Source organism: Girardinichthys multiradiatus, chromosome 3, assembly GCF_021462225.1.
Source record: "Girardinichthys multiradiatus isolate DD_20200921_A chromosome 3, DD_fGirMul_XY1, whole genome shotgun sequence".
Taxonomy (NCBI): Eukaryota; Metazoa; Chordata; class Actinopteri; order Cyprinodontiformes; family Goodeidae; genus Girardinichthys; species Girardinichthys multiradiatus.
This window is the reverse complement of record NC_061796.1, coordinates 37,163,853-37,187,235: the sequence shown is the minus strand read 5'-3', so window position 1 is coordinate 37,187,235 and position 23,383 is coordinate 37,163,853. Positions and strand designations below refer to the sequence as shown.

At 40.2% G+C, this 23,383-nt stretch overlaps 1 protein-coding gene across 1 annotated transcript in view; it reads left to right on the top strand.

Moving 5' to 3' along the window:
- Positions 1-23,383, top strand: part of grik3 (glutamate ionotropic receptor kainate type subunit 3) — a 94,820-nt gene that overhangs the window by 26,522 nt on the left and 44,915 nt on the right. Inside the window, exons 8-10 of the mRNA XM_047361820.1 lie at positions 1,259-1,366; positions 15,298-15,411; positions 20,160-20,363. Coding sequence (XP_047217776.1) covers positions 1,259-1,366; positions 15,298-15,411; positions 20,160-20,363 — 426 coding nt within the window. The remainder of the gene's footprint in view (positions 1-1,258; positions 1,367-15,297; positions 15,412-20,159; positions 20,364-23,383) is intronic.

The window sequence follows — 23,383 nt, the reverse complement described above, 5'->3', positions numbered from 1 at the left end:
AGACTAAACTAACATCAAACTATTGTTGGCCATTCTTTGCCAATCTATCTTTAGAAGTTATATTAGAAAACTGTAGCAAATCCTGATACAGGTGAAAGAAAAATCCTAAAAGTCTAGTGTTTGGTAATAAAACATGAACTCAGCGCTGATTTACGTTTGCTTCAGGATCAGAGTCTAACATGTTCTGAAGGTTGAATTGGCCCTCCGGGTGTGATACGGCTGAGGCATAGTATATGTCATTCTCTGAATTAAAGCTGTTTGAACATGCCTCCCACCTTGATGGCAATAGGCCAGAGGGAATGAGGTATTGGAGTATTTTGAAAAATAGAGTGTCACCGATTTCTCCTTGAAGATTCGATCTCTGCACAAGTTCTTGCAAGCCACAGGCTGGACAGATAGCTGGTTGTGAGGTTGTCACTGCATGGGTTTTAAATATTAGTAAAGTACAATGGGTTGACACGCAGATAATGATTGCTTTATTGCATGAAGACCCGGAAACGCAATCAGCTGTTAGTATCATACAAGCTTACAGCTTGTATGATACTACAGCTTACAGCTTGAGAGGAACAGGTAAGTAGCATATACTGTTGTGTTTGCACCTGCAGTTGTTTCTAGCGAGTGCAGGTATTAGGGAATCATGAAAGGGGACAGTTGTGTTTTTCCCCTTTGTGGGGAATCAAGCAAAAGAAGATGGCTGTTAATTAACTCTGCAGCCTGGAGGGGAAATGCGTTGGAGGCGTTGAGATGTAAAATGTAATTAAAAAAAGGAAATGCGGCTTGTACAGTTTGTGTTTGTGGTTTTGGTCTGTGTATGTGTGGGAGTGAATTTATTTTCAGCAGAAAGATAGACTAGTTTAGTGCAGTTTTGTTTTTTGGAAGGACATATATTTCTCTTTGTGTATTTCATTTATCAAAGCATTTGCTAAATATAAGACCATAAAAATAATATGAAAAAAATAATACAGTACTATCATTTGTGCAGGTATTGCATCATTCAAAAGCTTTGCAACAAGAAGGGCCCTGGTTCAAATCCTGGCCCAGGCTATTTCTACATAGAGTTTGCATGTTCTCCCATTGCATGCATACACACACACACACACACACACAGAGACCCACCATGCACGGAGAGATCGGTATGGGAAATGGGTTGTTGGATGAATAGATGTATCATTGAAGCTTACATATTAAAGGAATAAAGCTGCTATATTGTTGATATATTGAAATGTAGTTATCAATATGCAGCATTGTTATGTTTCAGTCTCACTGGGATGGTTTGACTGGAAGATTGTCCTTCAACAAGACAACTGGGTTACGCACAGACTTCGACCTGGATATTGTCAGTCTAAAGGAGGATGGACTTGAAAAGGTAAATATGTTTTAAAATGTTGATTGTAATGTAATAATTCTTTGCTAAGTTACCAAACTGGACTCTGCTGAACATTTCTTCTTGTTAAAGGAAAACCGTTCCTTTCCAATGACACCACATGCTTACACTGACATGCTTACTGAATGCAATCAGCTTTTTACCAATTGCCTTTACAAACTATATCAGAATCAGCTTTATTGCCAAGTTTTGTACAGACAAACAAGGAATTTGACTCCGTCTCAGTGAGATTTTGTATTTTTATTTTTTGTATATATAACAGTGGATTATATTTCATAATCTGAAGCAAATTAGAATGGATGTACTCAAATTTGAATCTGTCTATATATATATAAGAGTCAAGGGTTTGGACATATCTTTGTCATTCAATGACTTATCTTTATTTCTATTACTTCCTACAGGGGTTGGACAATGAAACCTAAACACCTGGTTTTAGACCACAATAATTTATTAGTATGGTGTAGGGCCTCCTTTTGCGGCCAATACAGCGTCAATTCGTCTTGGGAATGACATATACAAGTCCTGCACAGTGGTCAGAGGGATTTTAGGGCATTCTTCTTGCAGGATAGTGGCCAGGTCACTACGTGATACTGGTGGAGGAAAACGTTTCCTGATTCGCTCCTCCAAAACACCACAAAGTGGCTCAATAATATTTAGATCTGGTGACTGTGCAGGCCATGGGAGATGTTCAACTTCACTTTCATGTTCATCAAACCTATCTTTCACCAGTCTTGCTGTGTGTATTGGTGCATTGTCATCCTAATACACCGCACCACCTTCAGGATACAATGTTTGAACCATTGGATGCAAGAATGGTTCGGTAGTCCTTGGCAGTGACACGCCCATCTAGCACAAGTATTGGGCCAAGGGAATGCCATGATATGGCAGCCCAAACCATCACTGATCCACCCCCATGCTTCACTTTGGGCATGGAACAGTCTGGGTGGTACGCTTCTTTGGGGCTTCTCCACAACATAACTGTGGGGAAAACAGTAAAGGTGGACTCATCAGAGAACAATACATGTTTCACATTGTCCACAGCCCAGGATTTGAGCTCCTTGCACCATTGAAACCGACGTTTGGCATTGGCATGAGTGACCAAAGGTTTGGCTATAGCAGCCCGGCCATGTATATTGACACTGTGGAGCTCCCGACGGACAGTTCTGGTGAAAACAGGAGAGTTGAGGTGCACATTTAATTCTGTCGGGATTTGGACAGCTGTGGTTTTATATTTTTTGGATACAATCTGGGTTAGCACCCGAACATCCCTTTCAGACAGCTTCCTCTTGCGTCCACAGTTAATCCTTTTGGATGAGGTTCGTCCTTCTTGGTGGTATGCTGACATTACCGTGGCTCTTGATACATCACAAAGACTTGCTGTCTTGGTCACAGATGCGCCAGCAAGACGTGCACCAACAATTTGTCCTCTTTTGAACTCTGGTATGTCACCCATAATGTTGTGTGCATTTCAATATTTTGACAAAACTGTGCTCTTACCCTGCTAATTGAACCTTCACACTCGGCTCTTACTGGTGCCATGTGCAATCATTGAAGACTGGCTACCAGGCTGGTCCAATTTAGCCATGAAATCTCCCACACTAAAATGACAGGTGTTTCAGTTTGATTGTCCAACCCCTGTACATTGTAGATAGATACTGAAGACATTCAAACTATGAAGCAAAATGTATTGAATAATTTAGCAAATATAAACACAAAATATTGTGAAATAAGCCAAAACATATTTTAGATTTTAGATTCTGCAAAATAGTCCCCCTTTGCTCTGTTTACTGCTTTGCACAGTGTGGGCATTCTCTCTATAAACTTCATGAGGCAGACACTTAAAATTGTCTTCCAACAGTCTTGAAGGTGTTCCCAGAGACAGACAGACAGACAGACAGACAGACAGACAGACAGACAGACAGACAGATAGACAGACAGAGAGAGAGAGAGGGAGGGCAGACAGACAGACAGACAAGATGTAAGGAAAATAATCGTCATAATTTAACAGAAATACATGATTGAAAACATCAGTCTCTGTGTATTTAATGTATAGATGTGGTTCATTAGTCAACTGGAATGAATAAAAAAATCTCGCTGGGGGGAAAGGAGCCTGAGCTTGTGTGGGAGGTCGAGAGATATCGACTAGAAATAGTCGAGCTCGCCTCCACGCACAGCGTGGGCTCTGGAACCCATCTCCTTGAGAGGGTTTGGACTCTCTTCTACTCTGGAGTGGCCCACGGGGAGAGGCGGCAGGCTGTTGTGGGTTTGCTTGTTGCCCCCAAGCTCAGCCGTCTCGTGTTGGGGTTTACCCCAGTGGATGAGAGGGTCGCTTCCCTGCGCCTTCAGGTTGGGGATAGGTCTCTGACTGTCGTTTCGGCCTACGGGCCGAGCAGTAGTGCGGATTATCCGGCCTTCTTGGTGTCCCTGTCGAGGGTGCTGGATAGTGCCACTCCCGGGGACTCCATTATTCTGCTGGGGGACTTCAACGCCAACGTGGGAAATGACAGTGACACCTGGAGAGGCGTGATTGGGAGGAATGGCCTCCCCGATCTGAATCCAAGTGTTGTTTTGTTGTTGGACTTCTGTGCTAGTCACGGATTGTCCATAATGAACACCATGTTCAAACATAAGGGTGTCCATCAGTGCACTTGGCACCAGGACACCCTAGGCAGGTGGTCAATGATCGACTTTGCTGTCGTGTCATCAGACCTTCGGCCGCATGTTTTGGACACTTGGATAAAGAGAGGGGCTGAGCTGTCCACTGATCACCACCTGGAAGTGAGTTGGATCCGCAGTGCTTCGCCAACACTGTTTATAGTGGGGTGGGAGGCTGCTGACCTCGACTGAGGACATTATCGAGTGATGGAAGGAGTACATCGAGGATCTCCTCAATCCTGACATCACGCATTCTGTTAGGTATTATTTAGTCAACTCAGAGGCAAGAACTATACAGTCAATTTACTTGCAAGGGTAGCTCTGCAGTACAGACTACAAAGTGTTGGCACCCCTGTCTCTTTATTTATACATGCTGGTTCACACACAGTTCAACAAACATTCAGGGTGTGTGTGTGTGTGTGTGTGTGTGTGTGTGTGGGGTCAGAAAGGTTAGAGTTCATGTGTCTTGATTTTAAACAGAGAGGGAGTGAGGACTTGGTAATCATAACTCATTCGTCCCTCACATATTCCTTTTCTGTGGCATGTAGGAGGGAAAAGCATTTAGAGCAGACATGAGTGATAAACAATACAAAAGTTTTCAAACCCTAACAGTCCCCCTTTTTTATCACAAAGAAAGTCATGCTTTAGATACATATAAAAGAAAACACTGTGTGAGCGATAAACCCACGGACGGAAAGCAGATTAACGTATTTTCCGCACTATAAGGCGCACCGGATTATAAGGCGCACCTTCAATGAATGGCCTATTTTAGAACTGTTTTTATATACAGGTCCTTCTCAAAATATTAGCATATTGTGATAAAGTTCATTATTTTCCATAATGTCATGATGAAAATTTAACATTCATATATTTTAGATTCATTGCACACTAACTGAAATATTTCAGGTCTTTTATTGTCTTAATACGGATGATTGTGGCATACAGCTCATGAAAACCCAAACTTCCTATCTCACAAAATTAGCATATCATTAAAAGGGTCTCTAAACAAGCTATGAACCTAATCATCTGAATCAATGAGTTAACTCTAAACACCTGCAAAAGATTCCTGAGGCCTTTAAAACTCCCAGCCTGGTTCATCACTCAAAACCCCAATCATGGGTAAGACTGCCGACCTGACTGCTGTCCAGAAGGCCACGATTGACACCCTCAAGCAAGAGGGTAAGACACAGAAAGAAATTTCTGAACGAATAGGCTGTTCCCAGAGTGCTGTATCAAGGCACCTCAGTGGGAAGTCTGTGGGAAGGAAAAAGTGTGGCAGAAAACGCTGCACAACGAGAAGAGGTGACCGGACCCTGAGGAACATTGTGGAGAAGGGCCGATTCCAGACCTTGGGGGACCTGCGGAAGCAGTGGACTGAGTCTGGAGTAGAAATATCCAGAGCCACCGTGCACAGGCGTGTGCAGGAAATGGGCTACAGGTGTCGCATTCCCCAGGTCAAGCCACTTTTGAACCAGAAACAGCGGCAGAAGCGCCTGACCTGGGCTACAGAGAAGCAGCACTGGACTGTTGCTCAGTGGTCCAAAGTACTTTTTTCGGATGAAAGAAAATTCAGCATGTCATTCGGAAATCAAGGTGCCAGAGTCTGGAGGAAGACTGGGGAGAAGGAAATGCCAAAATGCCAGAAGTCCAGTGTCAAGTACCCACAGTCAGTGATGGTCTGGGGTGCCGTGTCAGCTGCTGGTGTTGGTCCACTGTGTTTTATCAAGGGCAGGGTCAATGCAGCTAGCTATCAGGAGATTTTGGAGCACTTTATGCTTCCATCTGCTGAAAAGCTTTATGGAGATGAAGATTTCATTTTTCAGCACGACCTGGCACCTGCTCACAGTGCCAAAACCACTGGTAAATGGTTTACTGACCATGGTATCACTGTGCTCAATTGGCCTGCCAACTCTCCTGACCTGAACCCCATAAAGAATCTGTGGGATATTGTGAAGAGAACGTTGAGAGACTCAAGACCCAACACTCTGGATGAGCTAAAGGCCGCTATCGAAGCATCCTGGGCCTCCACAAGACCTCAGCAGTGCCACAGGCTGATTGCCTCCATGCCACGCCGCATTGAAGCAGTCATTTCTGCAAAAGGATTCCCGACCAAGTATTGAATGCATAACTACATGATTATTTGAAGGTTGACGTTTTTTGTATTAAAAACACTTTTCTTTTATTGGTCGGATGAAATATGCTAATTTTGTGAGATAGGAATTTTGGGTTTTCATGAGCTGTATGCCAAAATCATCCGTATTAAGACAATAAAAGACCTGAAATATTTCAGTTAGTGTGCAATGAATCTAAAATATATGAATGTTAAATTTTCATCATTACCTTATGGAAAATAATGAACTTTATCACAATATGCTAATATTTTGAGAAGGACCTGTATAGGGCGCACCGGATTATAAGGCGCATAGAATAGAAGCTACTGCAGTCAAACGTTTGACTGGGGTTGCGTTATGCATCCACTAGATGGAGCTGTGCTAAAGAGAATGTCAACAAAACAGTCAGATAAATCAGTCAGTCAAACTTTATTAATACACTACAAACCAGCATTCTGATAACTCCATTCACTCTGATGGTAAGCTCTCCTCTACATAGAATTCTATTGAATAGAGCCAACCGCACGTTAGGAATGCATTGGAGTCTATGAAGTTGAAGTTGAAATTAAACGTTAGTTAAAACGTGAAAGGGAACTTTTCCCTGATTCAGTAAACACGTAAAAGAAACAGTTTGATGCACTAAATCAAACGTTAGTACTGTTAACCTTTCCTGTTTCTGTCCCCTGACCATAGTCTGATGACACAGGGGAGACGCTTTCTCCAGGGCCGAAGTTACTAGTTTCCTCGGGGTTAACTCCCTCACTCATACGTTGCTGAGTTGAGCATGAAGAAACAGCATCAAAACACTGAGTTGTTGACGAGATTCGGGGTTCTTTTTAATGACTTTGCAACACGTAAAAACACAGGGCTTACAGACTCATACACCGCTGCTCCGGTCGCCGTCTCTACCCACCCCACACACACAATAATACCAACGTCACTCCTTCACTCTTGATTCTCAGCTACGGCAGCACACAGCGCCACCTCTGTCCGGAGGAGTAATGTCAACATCTTCCATACACACACACAAAACATACACCCCACACACTGAGCTTCTAATCACATATAGTTCAGGCAATTCCTGCAACAGTACATTCAAACGTTATACACACACAAGTGGTGTAGGACTAGGAGTAAGCACAGTCCAGGTGTTTACCGCTATTACTTCGGCGACACCCCTGACTGTGGTAGCCGTAATGCTGCAAGCGGTGCGGCTTTGTAGTTTACCAGTCGTAATGAAACATTTTGACAGAGCGCCGTGTACAACCAGTATGGATCAACCAATTAACCAATTGATCCATATATAAGGCGCTCCGGATTACAAGGCGCACTGTCATTTTTTGAAAAAATTAAAGGTTTTTAAGTGCGCCTTATAGTGCGGAAAATACGGTATATTGTGGGAAAAATACTCACACACCCCTCCCCCTAAGGGGCATGGTAGAGTACAACAATAATAAAACAATATAATAAATTAAAGAAAACAAAATGTAATAAAAGTAAAAGAATTAAAACAAGCCTTGTTTTAATTCCTGTCATCAGTGTACGTTGTCTCATTTCACTTAAATAGCAACTTCTTTTGATTTTCTGCTATAAAGTTATTTTATGAGGTACAATTATGAGTACACTCAGGTGTCAAAGATATTTTCATTTACAACATGTCATCATAGGAGTAGTGGTCTTTATTTTGTAGCTCGGTAAAATAAACCTTTTCTGTGTCATCATAGTCATCTGTCTTTGGGTTCAGTGTGGTGTCAACATTTACACACAGTATTTAAAGAGTATGTGGGTGTTATCTCAACTGAAAAGAGTTTGTGCTTTACGACCCTAAACTCTCCTCGGGTCAGGGGTAATAAAATACTTGCAATACCAATCATTAGCATCAGAACAGAACATCTTCCATTTAACTGCATCGTGACCTTGAAGTGGAATGTCCTTTCTTCTGGTACTGAAAACAAATTATAAACAAAACTCAAAAATCCTGCTGCCTCTCCTGAATGGCTTCTGTGCTTCAAGCTGCCCTGTTACCAGTCTGGTACAGGTAGGCGGTCGTAGAAAGCTCTTCTAGAAATATGTTTAGAAACAGGAACTCTAACCTGCTGGAAGTTAGGCTTCCATTGTCCAACTAAACAACGGTGGAAATGAACACATTTCAAATTTGTACCATAATGATAGATATCAAGCAATAAACATGAAAGTTAGATAAAAACAGCCGAGATTTCCTCCTCAGAGTCAGTTTCGCTGTCAAAGTGGGAGAAAAGAATTTGGCTGACCCTTGCTGTCCAGGCAAAGGAGAGCCTAGTAGCCACCAAATGTTAAGAAATTAAGGAGAATAAGCATCATGGCGCATGTTTGACTGTTTCTCTGTTGCAGACGTCGCCAGTCCATCATCCAGGGAAAGGTTATGTGCAATGTGTAGAGGTCTTCCCTGTATGTTTCCTATGTGTCTCTCACTGTGGTGTGTGTGCAGTGAGGCAAATGACCTTATGATTTCTAACTTTCAGGCAATGCGATGACCTTAAGTAGATTCTAAAATAACGTTGCACTGCCCAAGAGATTGTGCCCTTGTAAAAACAGTGTTCTTCAACCACCTCTTCAATCACTCACCAGTGATCAGCTTACAGTTCTTTGTCTTGTGGTGGTCCGCTGTCCTCACACCTTTCGGGCCGTGGATGATCCAGTTGGAAGATGACTTGTGTCCTGGAAGCCAAATGAAGCTGGGGAGCTTTCCTGGGTATCTAGTAGGATCTGATATGGACCATTCCAGCGCCTGGACTTCCAGTGTTTTCTCCTAGATTCTCTGATCAGAATCCAGTCGCCAGGAAGGACTGGAGGGTGGAAGTGGCTGTTTCTGGTAATGCAGCCTTCACCGTCTGTGAAACTTGAGAAAACACAGTGGACAGGTTTTGACAGTAAAACAACATCCTATCTTCACAGAAAGATGTGGAACAAATTGATCTTGGCAATAACTCCATGTTACTTTATTCTGACATTCTCCCCTTCTAGCGCAGGGTCCAACCCATGCGACAATCCAGCAAAAGGTTTAAACAAGAATGTTCTAGTAACCAAGATCACATTACATAGAATCAAAGAAATTAATTCTGACATAACTATGTGTCTCTATGAATTTAACAAAAACAACATAAATAAAATCCAGATGTTTTTAACTGTAACTCAGTTCCATTAACAACAAAATACAAACTTCAGTCGTTGTACAGTTCATCAATATTTCACTTAGAAATAAGTCACATATCATCCTGATTTGTCTTGTATGAAGATAAGTATTAGATTAATGGAAATCCAATGTAATTTTGACGCATACACTACAAATTTAATCTAATGAATAATTCCTGTCAAGTATGAAATCATAACTCTGATTCTTTATCAAAAATATATTCCTTACTTTTGGCATATCTTGAACTGTCAGCTAGCTTAATGGCACCATGGAAAACTTTCAATCTAATAAATCACCAATGATTCTGTATGCAAAACTAATTCTTCAAAATAGTTTAAACTATTTTATTAACCTTTTAATAGTAAAACACATAAATCTAATTGTCATCTTTAATTATTATACAAAAAACATGTTTTTAAGGCAACAATCACTACAAGCATTTTGATTCTATTGTCTCTTTAACAGTGTTAAAACTCAGGAATGGAGGTGCTGAGCATTTCCATGAAAGTGAAGGTATGAACCAACCTGGTAGGTGGGCAGAGTCAGGCAGAACTAACCTATGATTGACAACCTATGGGCGGGACCCACAGTTTCTTCATTCAAACTCATCTTAGTGAACCTTAAACTGCAAAATTGTTAACATGCACCTACCTCAGAAACAAGCTACTTCTTAACTCTCCTGAAAACTCAAAGTTTTAATCAATCTGGGATTTAGAAACATTATTCTAAACATGGATTATTGTTTCATGCAACATGTAAAGAAACATTCATTCCAACAAAACAAAGACAAAACATCAAAGACAGACAAATGGCCAAATTTGAAGCTTCAAGAATTCAAAGAAATTTTTAACAATCTCTTTTCAGAATATGTTTTCGCAGCCATATCTTTTAATGCTGTAATTGATCAATCTTGTTATGACAATCTTCAGGATCCTTTTTAAGATGAGTGCACATAGTCCAAAGAGATCTCAAACTATTTAGAAGCACAGCAACAGTTTTCTCTTAAATGAATCCAAATTCACTGATGCTGAAACCTTTGCCAATTCTTTGTACTATAACTCTGTAATAATAATAACTACAATCCTGAGAGTTATTGTTATAATTCTCTTTTTGTTTGGCTCAATTTGACCGCAGCTGCATTCAAGAATTTCTCTGCTCAGGTTAAATGCAAAGAAGTATTTTAAGCCAGCATTGACATTTTTATGATATACCCAAACTAAACAAAAACTGCAATGTTTGACTTAATCAGAAATTAAGATAAGCAACTTGACTCCAAATTGGACTTTTTTCCACATAGTGTTTCAAAGAGAAGACACATAATTTTCCTTAATTTGGCTATTTAAATTTTGAGAGTTGGGGAGAAAATTATTACCAGAACCCCTCTTTAATAATCCAAATGCAGATAAATGTTCCAATATTTTATGATTTAGTAATCTGAAATTACCTTGTGTACCTTTGTACTCCCATGTATTCTTTTAATCTTTAAACCCTAAAAAATCAAACAAGGAGACTGGAGTTTGAGCCAACCATCCTCTTTAGTGTTGAGAGAGCCTTTATTTCTTTTCTTTTCCTAAAATGAAGGATTTTCTTTATTCCGTTATAAAAATCCTAACCTTGGTTCCAAAACAAAACTCTTCTGTCATGATGTAGGGTTGTTTGGTTTTTGGTTTCGGGGTTTTTCCTTATGTTTTTCACTGTTCAAGTTTTGAATCATGTTTCTGTTTATTTTCCTGGTCATGCTTTTGTTTTGTCATGTTCATGTTTTGTCAAGTTTGGTTTTCGGATCTGGTTATGCTTTTGCTTCATGTTATTCTAGTTTGTGTTCAAGAGTTTCTGTTTTGCTCCAGTCACGTTTTGTTCTATTAATTAAGTTTATTCTGTTCACCTGCTTCAAGTTAATCTGTCTCCTTACTCCACCTGGTTTTCACGCCATATATTCACACCTGTTCTGTTTAGTCTTCGCGGAAACATCTTTCAGTCTCATGCTCATGTCTTATTTTTTGGTCATGCCATGCCTGTCTTGCCTGCCTATTTGTTTTGTTCCTGCCTCCTGTAGTGAGTGAGTTTTCGTTATTAAATCTTTTTCACCTACCATCACGCTGCCTGCTCGTCTGCATTCTGGGTCCAATTCCAAATTAACCATGACAGTATGTTTCCGCCAAACATGGACATCGCGGACAGTAGGCAGGAGAGCTCCAGGGATCGCTGGGTTAAGCAGCAGATGAAGGAGGCGATGAGACTTCTGCCGACTGATTTGGAGGTTCTGCCGTCTCCTCTGCTGCTGGAACAGATGGAGCGTGAGGCGGCCCAGCGCCAGAGAGTTCGGGAGGGCTGTTCTGTCCCTCCGCCTCAGCTCCGACGTTCCCCACCTGCTTCCGTACCGGCAACAAAGCCGTCATCTTCCTCCCGCCGCAAGAATCACCGTCATGCAGGGATTCCCAGCCGGTCGCCTGGCGAGGAGGTGGTTTCCCTGCCAGCTGACGTGAGGGCTCCAGCAAGTAAGCCCACATCTTCGTCTACCACAGCACTATCTCCCAGGCTCGCAGCAACTCTGCCCATGCCGTCTGCAGCGCTTGAGGTTCACTGCAAGCCAAATAAAAATCCTAAGGACGACTGGTCTCCTGTATTCCTCTCCTGAGCTGATGGAGAGGATAAAGCAGATCAAGATGGAGTGGTTACTTGGCAGTAAGGCTGTTTTTACTGCCATCCTCCATCGCCCACGTCAAGTCTCCAGGGCGCTGCTGCAGAGAAGCCCACGTCAGGACTCCAGGGAGCTGCTGCTCCACAGCCTGACACACCACAGCCTCAGCCTGACACACCACAGCCTCAGCCTGACACACCACAGCCTCAGCCTGACACACCACAGCCTCAGCCTGACCCTAAGTCAGCCTCAACCCCCTCCACACGGTGCAGAAGACTTCGTAAGAGGGACGCACCGGCTCAAGGGTGGCTTATCCTCTTAAGGTTGGAGGGCAGTTCCTGCCTCAAGTGGAGGAGTTCAAGTATCTCGGGGTCTTGTTCACGAGTGAGGGTAGAATGGAGTGGGAGATAAACAGACGGATCGGTGTGGTTGCCGCAGTAATGGGGGCACTGTGCCGGTCCGTTGTGGTGAAGAGAGAGCCGAAAAGCGAAGCTCTCGATTTACTGGTGGGTCTACGTTCCTACCCTCACCTATGGCCATGAACTTTGGGTCATGACCGAAAGAACCAGATCACGGATACAAGCGGCTAAAATGAGCTTCCTCCGTAGGGTGGCTGGGCACTCCCGTAGAGATAGGGTGAGGGGCTCGACCATCCGGGAGGGGCTCGGAGTATAGCCGCTGCTCCTCCACATCGAGAGGAGCCAGTTGAGGTGGCTCGGGCATCTATACCGGATTCCTCCTGGACGCCTTCCTCGGGAGGTGTTCCAAGCACGTCCCACCGGGAGGAGGCCCAGGGGACGACCCAGGACATGCTGGAGGGACTATGTCTCTCAGCTGGCCTGGGAACGCCTTGGGCTCCCCCTGGAGGAGCTGGAGGAGGTGTCTGGGGAGAGGGACGTCTGGGTGTCTCTGCTGAGTCTGCTGCCCCCGCAACCCGGATAAGCGGAAGACGAGTACGAGTATGTGTTTCATAAATAAAAAGATTAATAATATTCTATATATTAAAAGTAAATAAATGCTTTCTATATTCTTTCTCAAATGTTTTTATTTCTTTATTTTTCTCTCTTTTCTCTCAGTTCACTTACTTTTCTTCTTTTCCTTTTTCTTCTGAACATTGTTTCAGAAGAACATTGTTTCAGAATGTGTTCAAATTTGATGACTATTATGTTTACTGATTGGTGAAGTTCTGCTTGTTTAATCAGCTTGTTAAGGTAACACAGAACAGGAGAATATGACACATCGGCCAGTGACCATGACGTAGACTAAACTTGGTCATAACATGTTTGTCGAAAAATACTTTGTTTTATATTGTCATGTAAAGTAAATACATTTAAAATATTTTCATCACCTACCTCATAGAGGGCCCTTTATTATATTTATGTCCCACTTTCCTTTTTAATACTGGGAACTCTTTGACTGAAAGCAAAAAGCCTGATGCACAATTTTGAGATGCCAGGATACATGAGTCATAAAATAGCGCCTGTAACAATCCCTGTAGTGTTTCTAAATTCCTAGGCTACAGATTTTATTTCAAATGTTTTGTGATTTGTCACAGATATCAATTTGAAAGTAAATTGGTTTGGGGTACACAACTGGGTGTTCATTTCATTCTTTCTCTGTGATAATGTGAGGTCATTCTTAAAAATGGTGTTTGGTGGTAATGGAACCAACAAGCACATTTTACAAAAAAAGATAAAAATAATATCCACAAGTTAGAAATTGTAATACTTATTTTATTATACTGGAGGGCAACTGGAACATCTATTATCTGCTAAGTGGCTTTCATACAGTATGAATGAAAGAGATAAGGATAAGTCCCATTATTACTTCTTTAAAAAACTCCCTAAAGGCGTAGGACTACAGTATAATATCAGAGGCTTTTCAGCTTGTAACCGTCTAGAATGAAGTTTAGAAATAATTCTTCTCCTTTTTACAGGCATCTTGTCCTGCATGCAGCCATACAAACCGAAGAATTGCAAAACAAATATTGATGCTATATTATTATTGCACTTTTGACAAATCCTATGCTCAGGCATGTTGGCGATGAATCACAGCTTGTCGCAAATTGCTGGATTTTTTTCCTTTCTTGTACATCCGTGCAATTTGCTTTAACCGGGTGAGCCTGTTAGAATGTGGACTTTTTTTTTCTCAACTAATCCCCTGTAATTGAATATTAGCCTAAGTTTATGAACAGGTTCTCAGTGTGTCACTCTGAGTAGACGAGAGCATGCCCACTATGGTGAATTAAGTTTAATGCTCTTTGTATTTTTGCATGAGCAAATAACTTTTGAATCAACTAATTCATGCTAATCACGTTAAATGAAATGAGCTAATTGTAATTGGGTACAATTAAAAGGAGTTATGCAAAGTGGAAAGCATCCTGATATTTTTAAATTCTCTCCTGGAGTCCTCTTCGGTTGTGTGACAAGCTGTAACTAATGTGCTTTTCAAATTAGAGCATATGCCTCGCTCTGGATTAGGCAGGGAGGAATTTAACAGGCATTTTTAATGCTTTTGTGGGTGCTTGTGTCTGTGTGTGTTGGGTGGCGAGCTTCTTTCATTGGATTCACCATAAGCATAAACCCAGTGAATACTAAAAGAGTATTGTAATAGAGGACAGAGAGGAGAGTTTGGTAGAAGCTTGACTTGCAAACACAGATTGTTATAGACCGCCACAGGACTATTTGTGCCAATGATATGTTCCAGAGTGTGTTTCTGCAATGTGCAGAGATATTTGCCTTAAGGCTCCTTGCGTGTGTAATTTATTTTTATTTGCCCAAATCGCTTCGTTTATCTCAGTAAGACTGTAGAGAAAATTAACTCTCAAAATGCAATCCAAAGCAATTATTTCTCCTTCTGCATTCTATTCAAATAAGCTGTAAAAGATTTAAAATATGCATTGTGTTTGTTAGAGTCATACTCATATTTTTTTATTATTATTTATGCAACCATTTTTAACATTGTTAAAAACTCAGAGCACTAATATTACATACATTACATATCAGGTTGTATTTAAGTAGTTTGTCAGCCTTTTTGGTGATCAGCCCAATCAAATTAAAATCTATTGTTCTAATAAAACACTAATCAGTAAGCATGGTTGGTGTTATTTACCCAACATGCTTTTTTGTCTTTAAGTGTATATACTTAACTACCCCATACTTTGCAGAGCACCTTAGCCTGCTGATAAAAGGTGACTCAGCCAATCATCTAATGCTGCTGGGGATGTGTTCAACCTGGCACTAAGGCAGGAAACGCTTGGCGGGGGAGTTTGTGGAGGTCATAGCTCGCCGACAAACACAGAACACTTAGCTTGCACACTTTTTATTTTCTACAGGTGGGGAAGTGGAGTGCGTCAGGAGGTCTTAACATCACAGAAGTGCCGAAGCGAAAAGGGATGAACATCACTGATTCCCTGGCTAACCGTTCCCTTGTTATCACCACTATTCTGGTAGGTCACATGATGTGCTATCATCATGTCTTTCCACTATTCTTACTGATAATATGCTAGAATTTAGGTTTAATATAGTTGTCAGATTTAGTCCACTCAAGAAAGGTTCAAGTGCATATTACTTCAAATATACAGTATTGCCACAATTAAAATAATAATCACCTCTACAGACACGTGAACTTTTATGATTAATATTTGAAATGCAAAGGCTATGACAACTGTAATAACCTTTATGTTTCCATGAAAGAAATCCTTTAAGGTTATTATTTTCTTTTGCAGGGATGTCCTGGCCAAGATAAAAAGCAGCATAATGTACAAAGTGCAAACAAGCCCTTACATTTACAAAGACACTACCAGTATTATTTACAGTAACAACACTTAGACATTACTGGTACAAGATATGTTTAAAATCTCTGACAGTTTTTGTTGACAACTAGATACAGAAATGAGAGGCTCCAACCTAAACCTGAGCTGCAGATCATTCCAACACCATGGGCGAAAATTGGACAGACTCATCTTTCCTTACTTTGTGTGCACAAAGGACACCTAAAACGCAACCAACTACTGGCTCATAGACTGTGGGTGTTCTGGAGTACAGTGAACTTGGAGTAGTTATATGATGGCAATTTACCTAAAATGGCTTTGTATATAAAAACTCTACCAATCAAATAAAATATATAATCCTCTGGCAATGCCTTTCACATGGTTTTGGAATTCTCTCTTTAAAGGGAGCACTTGATTGAGCGCTGACATTGGACAAGATGGCCTAGATCACAGTCTCCGCTCTAATTCATCCCAATTGTGCTTTGTTGGGCTCAGGTCATATGTAATGTGTTATATTTGAAAAATTTGTACAGGCCTGTCAAGTTTACTAAACAAACTCATTCATCCAAGTGCTTATAGACCTTACTTTGTGTACTGGTGCAAAATCATCTTGGAACTATAATAGGGTAATCCCAATTATGTTCCCCCATTTTTGAGAGCATGAAATCATTAAAAATGTTTTTGTATAAAAATGTTTTAGGCCCCTTAGTTCCAGTGAAATAAACTAAGTGGCCAGGTATGTGGAAAAAGAGTCCCCCAACACAATCTCCCTGTCAACCAACATTTACAGTAGGTAGTCTGGCAACCTCCCAACCCTGACTTCTCTGTTGAATTACCAGTCAAAGAGTGATTTTTTATTCCTGAGAACATGTCTCCCCTTCTCCAGAGTCAATTGGTGCATAGCTTTTCTACCATTACATCCTACAATTTAAATTGCACTTGGTGAAGTAAAGTTTGGATGGCGCTGCATGGCTGTGAAAACCCATTCCATGAGGCTCTCTAATCACTGTTCTCTAGCTAAACTAAGAGCTCCACGAAGGGCCTCTGCAGAGAGTTATGAACCTCTGTACACTGTGCACCTCAGTATGGACATTATTTTTACACACATTCGCTGGAAACATGAGAAATAGTTGTACATGAGAATTCGTGTAGAACAGCATGACTGGTGCAAACATTCACGCCATATTCAGTGACTGAAATCCTCTTTCTACCCCATTCTGATACTCTGTTTTAATTTTAGCAAATATCTTCAGGACTTCTAGATACATAAATGTTTCAAGTTTTCTGCCATGTGATTGGTTGTTTACAATTTGTGTCTACAAGCAGTTGCACAGGTGTACCTAATAAAATTGCGAAGGCTTATACTGTGGTTGCAGCAGTTTCTTTTTTTTGAGATTGACAATACTTGCCTTCTCTCATCATAGGACAATAATGTTGCTGAATCCTGCCTTGTACCAACTGAAATTAGGCTTGGTGGACATTTAAGTTTTAAGTAAAGAACAGCAAAAAAAAAAAAACAGCACAAATGGAGTGAGTGAGACTATAAGCTGGCCTCATGAAAGCATTAATTACATGTTCAGACAAAAAGAACTAGAAAATGCCTGTTTCAGACCCACATTACCATTTACTTGCTGTTGTTTGTCCTTACACTCTGTCACCGCCTGTTGGTGTCTGTGGAGGAGCTATTACAGAGGTGATGGCACAGACATTCCCCTGTACACCCCTTAAAGTTACAATGATAAACACTGTTATTTTGTCTATATTGAGCCACAAAGCTATAATTATGACAAGCAGGACTGTGGTAGGCAATAATTACTGCCTATCAGGTGCCATCTGTATTAATTCCATCTCAGAATTAAGAAAATGAACAAGGATTTAAGTGGTCTAATGTTGAACCACGACACTAGAAAGTACCAGTCACCAATTTTATGCCAGAGTGGTGTTAAGTAGATTGTTTTTTCTCCTTTTATCTTTTTAAATATTTTTTTTTCTGTATCTGACAGGCTTCTTCATTTGCAGTTTCTTCAATAATCATTAGTTTGGGAACATAAAACTTTCAAACTGTTAAGGAGAGCTTATACTTTAATATCAATCTCCCCTTGTAGTGTAATGAAATTGCATCACACTGATTCTCAGTGATGCATGAGTAAGACATCTGACAGCTTTATACTGATAACTTCGCAGAAGAGATTAGGGCACTTAATGTGTTTTTTCTCTTACAATAATTATTTGCACTCCATTGCCTGTAATGTCTATTTTCAAGCCTGCCTCCCTCCTCTTTTTGTTGTGCATGCTCATGCTGCGACTGGAAGGGCTGAGCTGATATAAAGACTTTGATTTGAGTCCCAACCTTGGGGAATTGCATGAACTGGAAGGCTAGAAACAGATGGTAATGGCTTTGTCGCTTAACATACAAACTCTTTGATCAAGCTAATTGGACAACTATAGCAAAGTTTTTGGCCAACTGTAATATCCAAATGGATTTAAAGAGAAACAGTCAGAGCAATTTAATTTTACTGTATGTTTTAAAGTCACTGATAATTAGTTATTAATTATCCAAAAAACATCCCGACTCATCCCATGACTGTGCTCACATAGCATATTCGTGTCACTATGTCCAGAAACAAATAGGCTCATCAAATCAAGCAGATGAAACATTCCTCAATTGGCTTATTTACATAGGTCATTTTTTGGAATTCTAACTTGTGCATGTGAAGTCTCTAATGTCCCCCAATCCTAAATTTATGATTTCAAAAATCAAATGTAGCACAGTTATAAACACAGTGAAGACAATTTATGTAAGCAAAACATTTTGCAAAAACATAAAACATAGCTCACTTATAAAAATATCCTTCTGTGATAACCCTTCTTTTAGACCAGTAGTTCAGCTGGTCACTTTTGTTTCCATTCAGCATTCAGGAAATGGTATTTTTCCCAAACAATTTGCGTAGTGCAATCAGCTCTTGTCTTTGAGTATGTTAAGCTATCTGCTCCAGGTGTAATTTACATAAATATAAACAAATATGGGTGGGGTTTCCCACAGTTTTTCACTGCTTTTGCTAAATAATAATTATCCTATGTTAATAAGTTCCATGGCAGCCTTTTTTTTTCTCTTTGACTCTACCTTTTTTCTTTAAACCTCTCCCACTCATTCACTTGCACACACAATGCAAGGGGTCACCTTCACAAGAGAATCAATTATTCTGCTTCTGAGCTCAGTTAGTAAATTATACAACTGGCTATTGGGTGCAATAAATTGTAGTACCCCTTTGCATAAATGAACCAACATGTTTTGAAATGTGCTGCAGGATTTGCAAGTATCTGGCAGGGAAATGGTAACAGGCACCAAATAAAGGAAATCATTTATGAGCAATTCAGATTTAGTCATTGTCACCGCAGGCATCAGCACCGTTGCTCTCCCTTGGAGGATGTTGACAATTCATTAAGGCACCATCGTGTGCAAGTTCCGTTTCATTTTTGCTTTCTGTCCCTAATCAGACATTCACACAGCTCAAAGTATGAGCAGCAAGGAAAGTAATTTATACAGGTTAAAAAGGAATTGTCAGACATAAAAACACACTAGAAATGATCAGACTAGTTTAATAACCAAAAGAAAAAGTAGATAAAAAAATGAATAATTTTAGAGGAGGAACCGAGACAACACAATCATGATTAAAAACCCTCAAAACAAATGTAAAAATACTGTATGATTCTAATAAAATGGTAAAAATATAGTTGCAAAGATCAAAGTACTTGTGATACAGTATTGATAAATAATGAGCATCAAATAGGTAATGTAAAACGTGTCTTAAATTAATTGTTAAAATAGAAATAAAATAAAAAACTAAAATACAAATAAATCATATTTGCTAAAATTACACATAAGAGAGAAATAAAATAATAAATAATAAATAGATAATAACTTTTCATTTTAACTAAAAGACAACCTTAATAGATGTGTCTTAATAAATGCATCCAATCTTGCTGCCGGCCCCTGCCTACGATCTATGCAGCAGCTAAATAACGTCCATCAATGTGTTTAGTTAGCAACCATTTGTTTTTTTAGCCCAATATTATGGGCAAATTAATGGTGTTGCACACTGTTCGTTGTGTGCATTGGTAATACTTTTGCAAATTTTATCTGGGATGACAATATAAAAAGAATATATATGTCTATGTAAAATACAGCCCTAATGTAGCTTAGGATTCTGTTTGTACATGTTTTTGTAAAGGAAAAACCCTCAGTCTCCTTTCATATTTTAAGTCTCTATCTCCACACACTTGAATCTGCTGTCACTATCTGTTAAGTGCTACACCGTCTTGTCAGCTCAGATCGCTTTGCTTCAATTAGGTCCATGTGCTGAAACGAATTGAAAAAGCTGACCTCACCATTTCTTCTCATTTGATCTTTTGGGTCCATGCAGGAGGAGCCATATGTCATGCTTAAGAAGTCTGACAAGGCACTGGTTGGGAACGACCGTTTTGAAGGATTCTGCATCGACTTGCTGAAAGAGCTGGCCAAAATCCTGGGCTTCACGTATGATATTCGCCTGGTGCCAGATGGGAAATATGGCTCTCAGGATGACAAGGGCCAGTGGAACGGCATGATTAGGGAGCTTATAGAACATGTAAGTTGCTTCATCTTATCTATTTGGCTTCCTTTTCTTGCTTCAGGTGATAAGATAAGGACTAAATAAAGCACCATATAATTTGCATAATGGGAATAAAATAAACATGTCAGCACCTGCAAGCCTCACTAATTAACACACTGTAGCTGTGTTTGAAAAGTTCACACAAGCATTCAATCACTATAGCAGTGAATATCAGTAATCAGAGGTTTTTGCAATTTAAACCTCTTGGGTGCTGCAGTATGATTATTCCCAGGTATACGTTGTACAAAGCGCTGCTATTCCAAGGTCCCTTCCAGATCGTGCATGCACTAAAGAAAGACAGTTTATGATCTCATGCGACCCACTATGGAATAAGCGGTAGAAAATGACTGACTGACTGATCTCATGCTGTTCCATAAAAGGACAAACAAGTTTAAGATTTAACAGCTTCTAATTGTACTTTGTTACTATATATATATATATATAGTACAGACCAAAGGTTTGGACACACCTTCTCATTCAAAGGGTTGTCTTTGTTTTCATGACTATGAATATTGTAGCTTCACACTGAAGGCATCAAAACTATGAATTAACACATGTGGAATTATATACTGAACAAAAAAGTGTGAAACAACTGAAAATATGTCTAATATTCTAGGTTCTTCAAAGTAGCCACCTTTTGCTTTGATTACTGCTCCGCACTCTTGGCATTCTGTTGATGAGCTTCAAGAGGTAGTTTCGTTGTCCGATGAGCTAACCCCTCCCTCCTACTTCACCTATGTCTAAAGGGATTGCTCAATCCAGCTCTCCATCCAACGGGTCCGGACTTCCCTAAACCTGAAAGGTCTTACTAAGCAGGTTTACTGAAAGGTACCCTGAAATAGTTTTAACTTCACAGGTGTGCCCTGTTAGGTTTAATAAGTGGGATTTCAAGCCTTATAAATGGGGTTGGTACCATCAGTTGTGTTGTGCAGGAGGTGGATACAGTACATAGCTGATAGTCCTACTGAATAGACTGTTAGAATTTGTATTATGGCAAGAAAAAAGCAGCTAAGTAAAGAAAAACTAGTGGCCATCGTTACTTTAAGAAATGAAGGTCAGTCAGTCCGAACAATTGGGAAAACTTTGAAAGTGTCCCCAAGTGCAGTCGCAAAAACCATCAAGTGCTACAAAGAAACTGGCTCACATGAGGACCGCCCCAGGAAAGGAAGACCAAGAGTCGCCTCTGCTGCGGACAATAAGTTCATCCGAGTCACCAGCCTCAGAAATCGCAGGTTAACAGCAGTTCAGATTAGAGAACAGGTCAATGCCACACAGATTCTAGCAGCAGACACATCTCTAGAACAACTGTTAAGAGGAGACTGTGTGAATCAGGCCTTCATGGTAAAATAGCTACTAGGAAACCACTGCTGAGGACAGGCAACAAGCAGAAGAGACTTGTTTGGGCTAAAGAACACAAGGAATGGACATTAGACCAGTGGAAATCTGTGCTTTGGTCTGATGAGTCCAAGTTTGAGATCTTTGGTTCCAACCACCGTGTCTTTGTGCGGCACAGAAGAGGTGAACGGATGGACTCTGCATGTCTGGTTCCCACCGTGAAGCATGGAGGAGGAGGTGTGATGGTGTGGGGGTTCTTTGCTGGTGACACTGTTGGGGATTTATTCAAAATTGAAGGCATACTGAACCAGCATGGCTACCACAGCATCTTGCAGCGGCATGCTATTCCATCCGGTTTGTGTTTAGTTGGACCATCATTTATTTCTCAACATGACAATGACCCCAAACACACCTCCAGGCTGTGTAAGGGCTATTTGACCAAGAAGGAGAGTGATGGGTGCCACGCCAGATGACCTGGCCTCCACAGTCACCAGACCTGAACCCAATCGAGATGGTTTGGGGTGAGCTGGGCCAACAAGTGCTATGCATCTCTGGGAACTCCTTCAAGACTGTTGGAAAACCATTTCAGGTGACTACCTCTTGAAGCTCATCAACAGAATGCCAAGAGTGTGCGGAGCAGTAATCAAAGCAAAAGGTGGCTACTTTGAAAAACCTAGAATATAAGATATTTTCAGTTGTTTCACACTTTTTTGTTCAGTATATAATTCCACATGTGTTGATTCATAGTTTTGATGCCTTCAGTGTGAACCTACAATATTCATAGTCATGAAAATAAAGAAAACTCTTTGAATGAGAAGGTGTGTCCAAACTTTTGGTCTGTACTGTATATATATACACATACACACGAGCTGTATATACATATATATACAGTATAGCAAGATTCGAGACCCCTCTGGCAACTTAGAAAAAATGACTAGCAACAAATCTTTTATTTAACACCCTTGGAGACTTGTAAAAACACATTATATTCCTCCATTTCCCTTTGACTGGAATGCAAATACATTTTCTTTGTCAAAAATAAATCACTGTACTGAAATAAATCGTTTTGATCTATTTTGATGTAAAATTTAAAAAAGTAACTGTGTTACTGTAGCCTCTTGCAGACTTTTAAGTGCTACTTTCCTTATCCGTCCACATGGCTCATTGGATAACTATAAGTGTGTGTTGGCATAAAATAAAAATTAAAACAAAATACACCAACAACCGATATCAGGAGTTGAGTTTAGTTAGGGAATACAACACTGATCAGTAAAAAATTCCTTAATTTTGATTCGACATTAAGGATCAAATAGGGGCATAGTTTCTACGATGCAAGTCAAGCAACAGTTAAGTGGTTTGAAGATCTGTTTGGACATTGTGAATGAAAATTAGCTTTAGATAGAAAAATGTTTGTGATAGTGTTACCCATTGTGAGGTATGACCTCTATTATTTTTACTGTATCATGCTATAAAATGGTTGGCTATATACTGCTCTGTGTAATTATCTCTTTAGCTGTATTAAACAATAAGAAAACCTTTGAGAGATTTACAGGAGCGCAAACAAATGTTTACTACCTTTAGAAAAGTGTTTTTAATAACTTTACCTGTTTCTACTCCTCACATAAACTTGAATTTGGGCTGTTTTGTCTAAAAATAAAGAC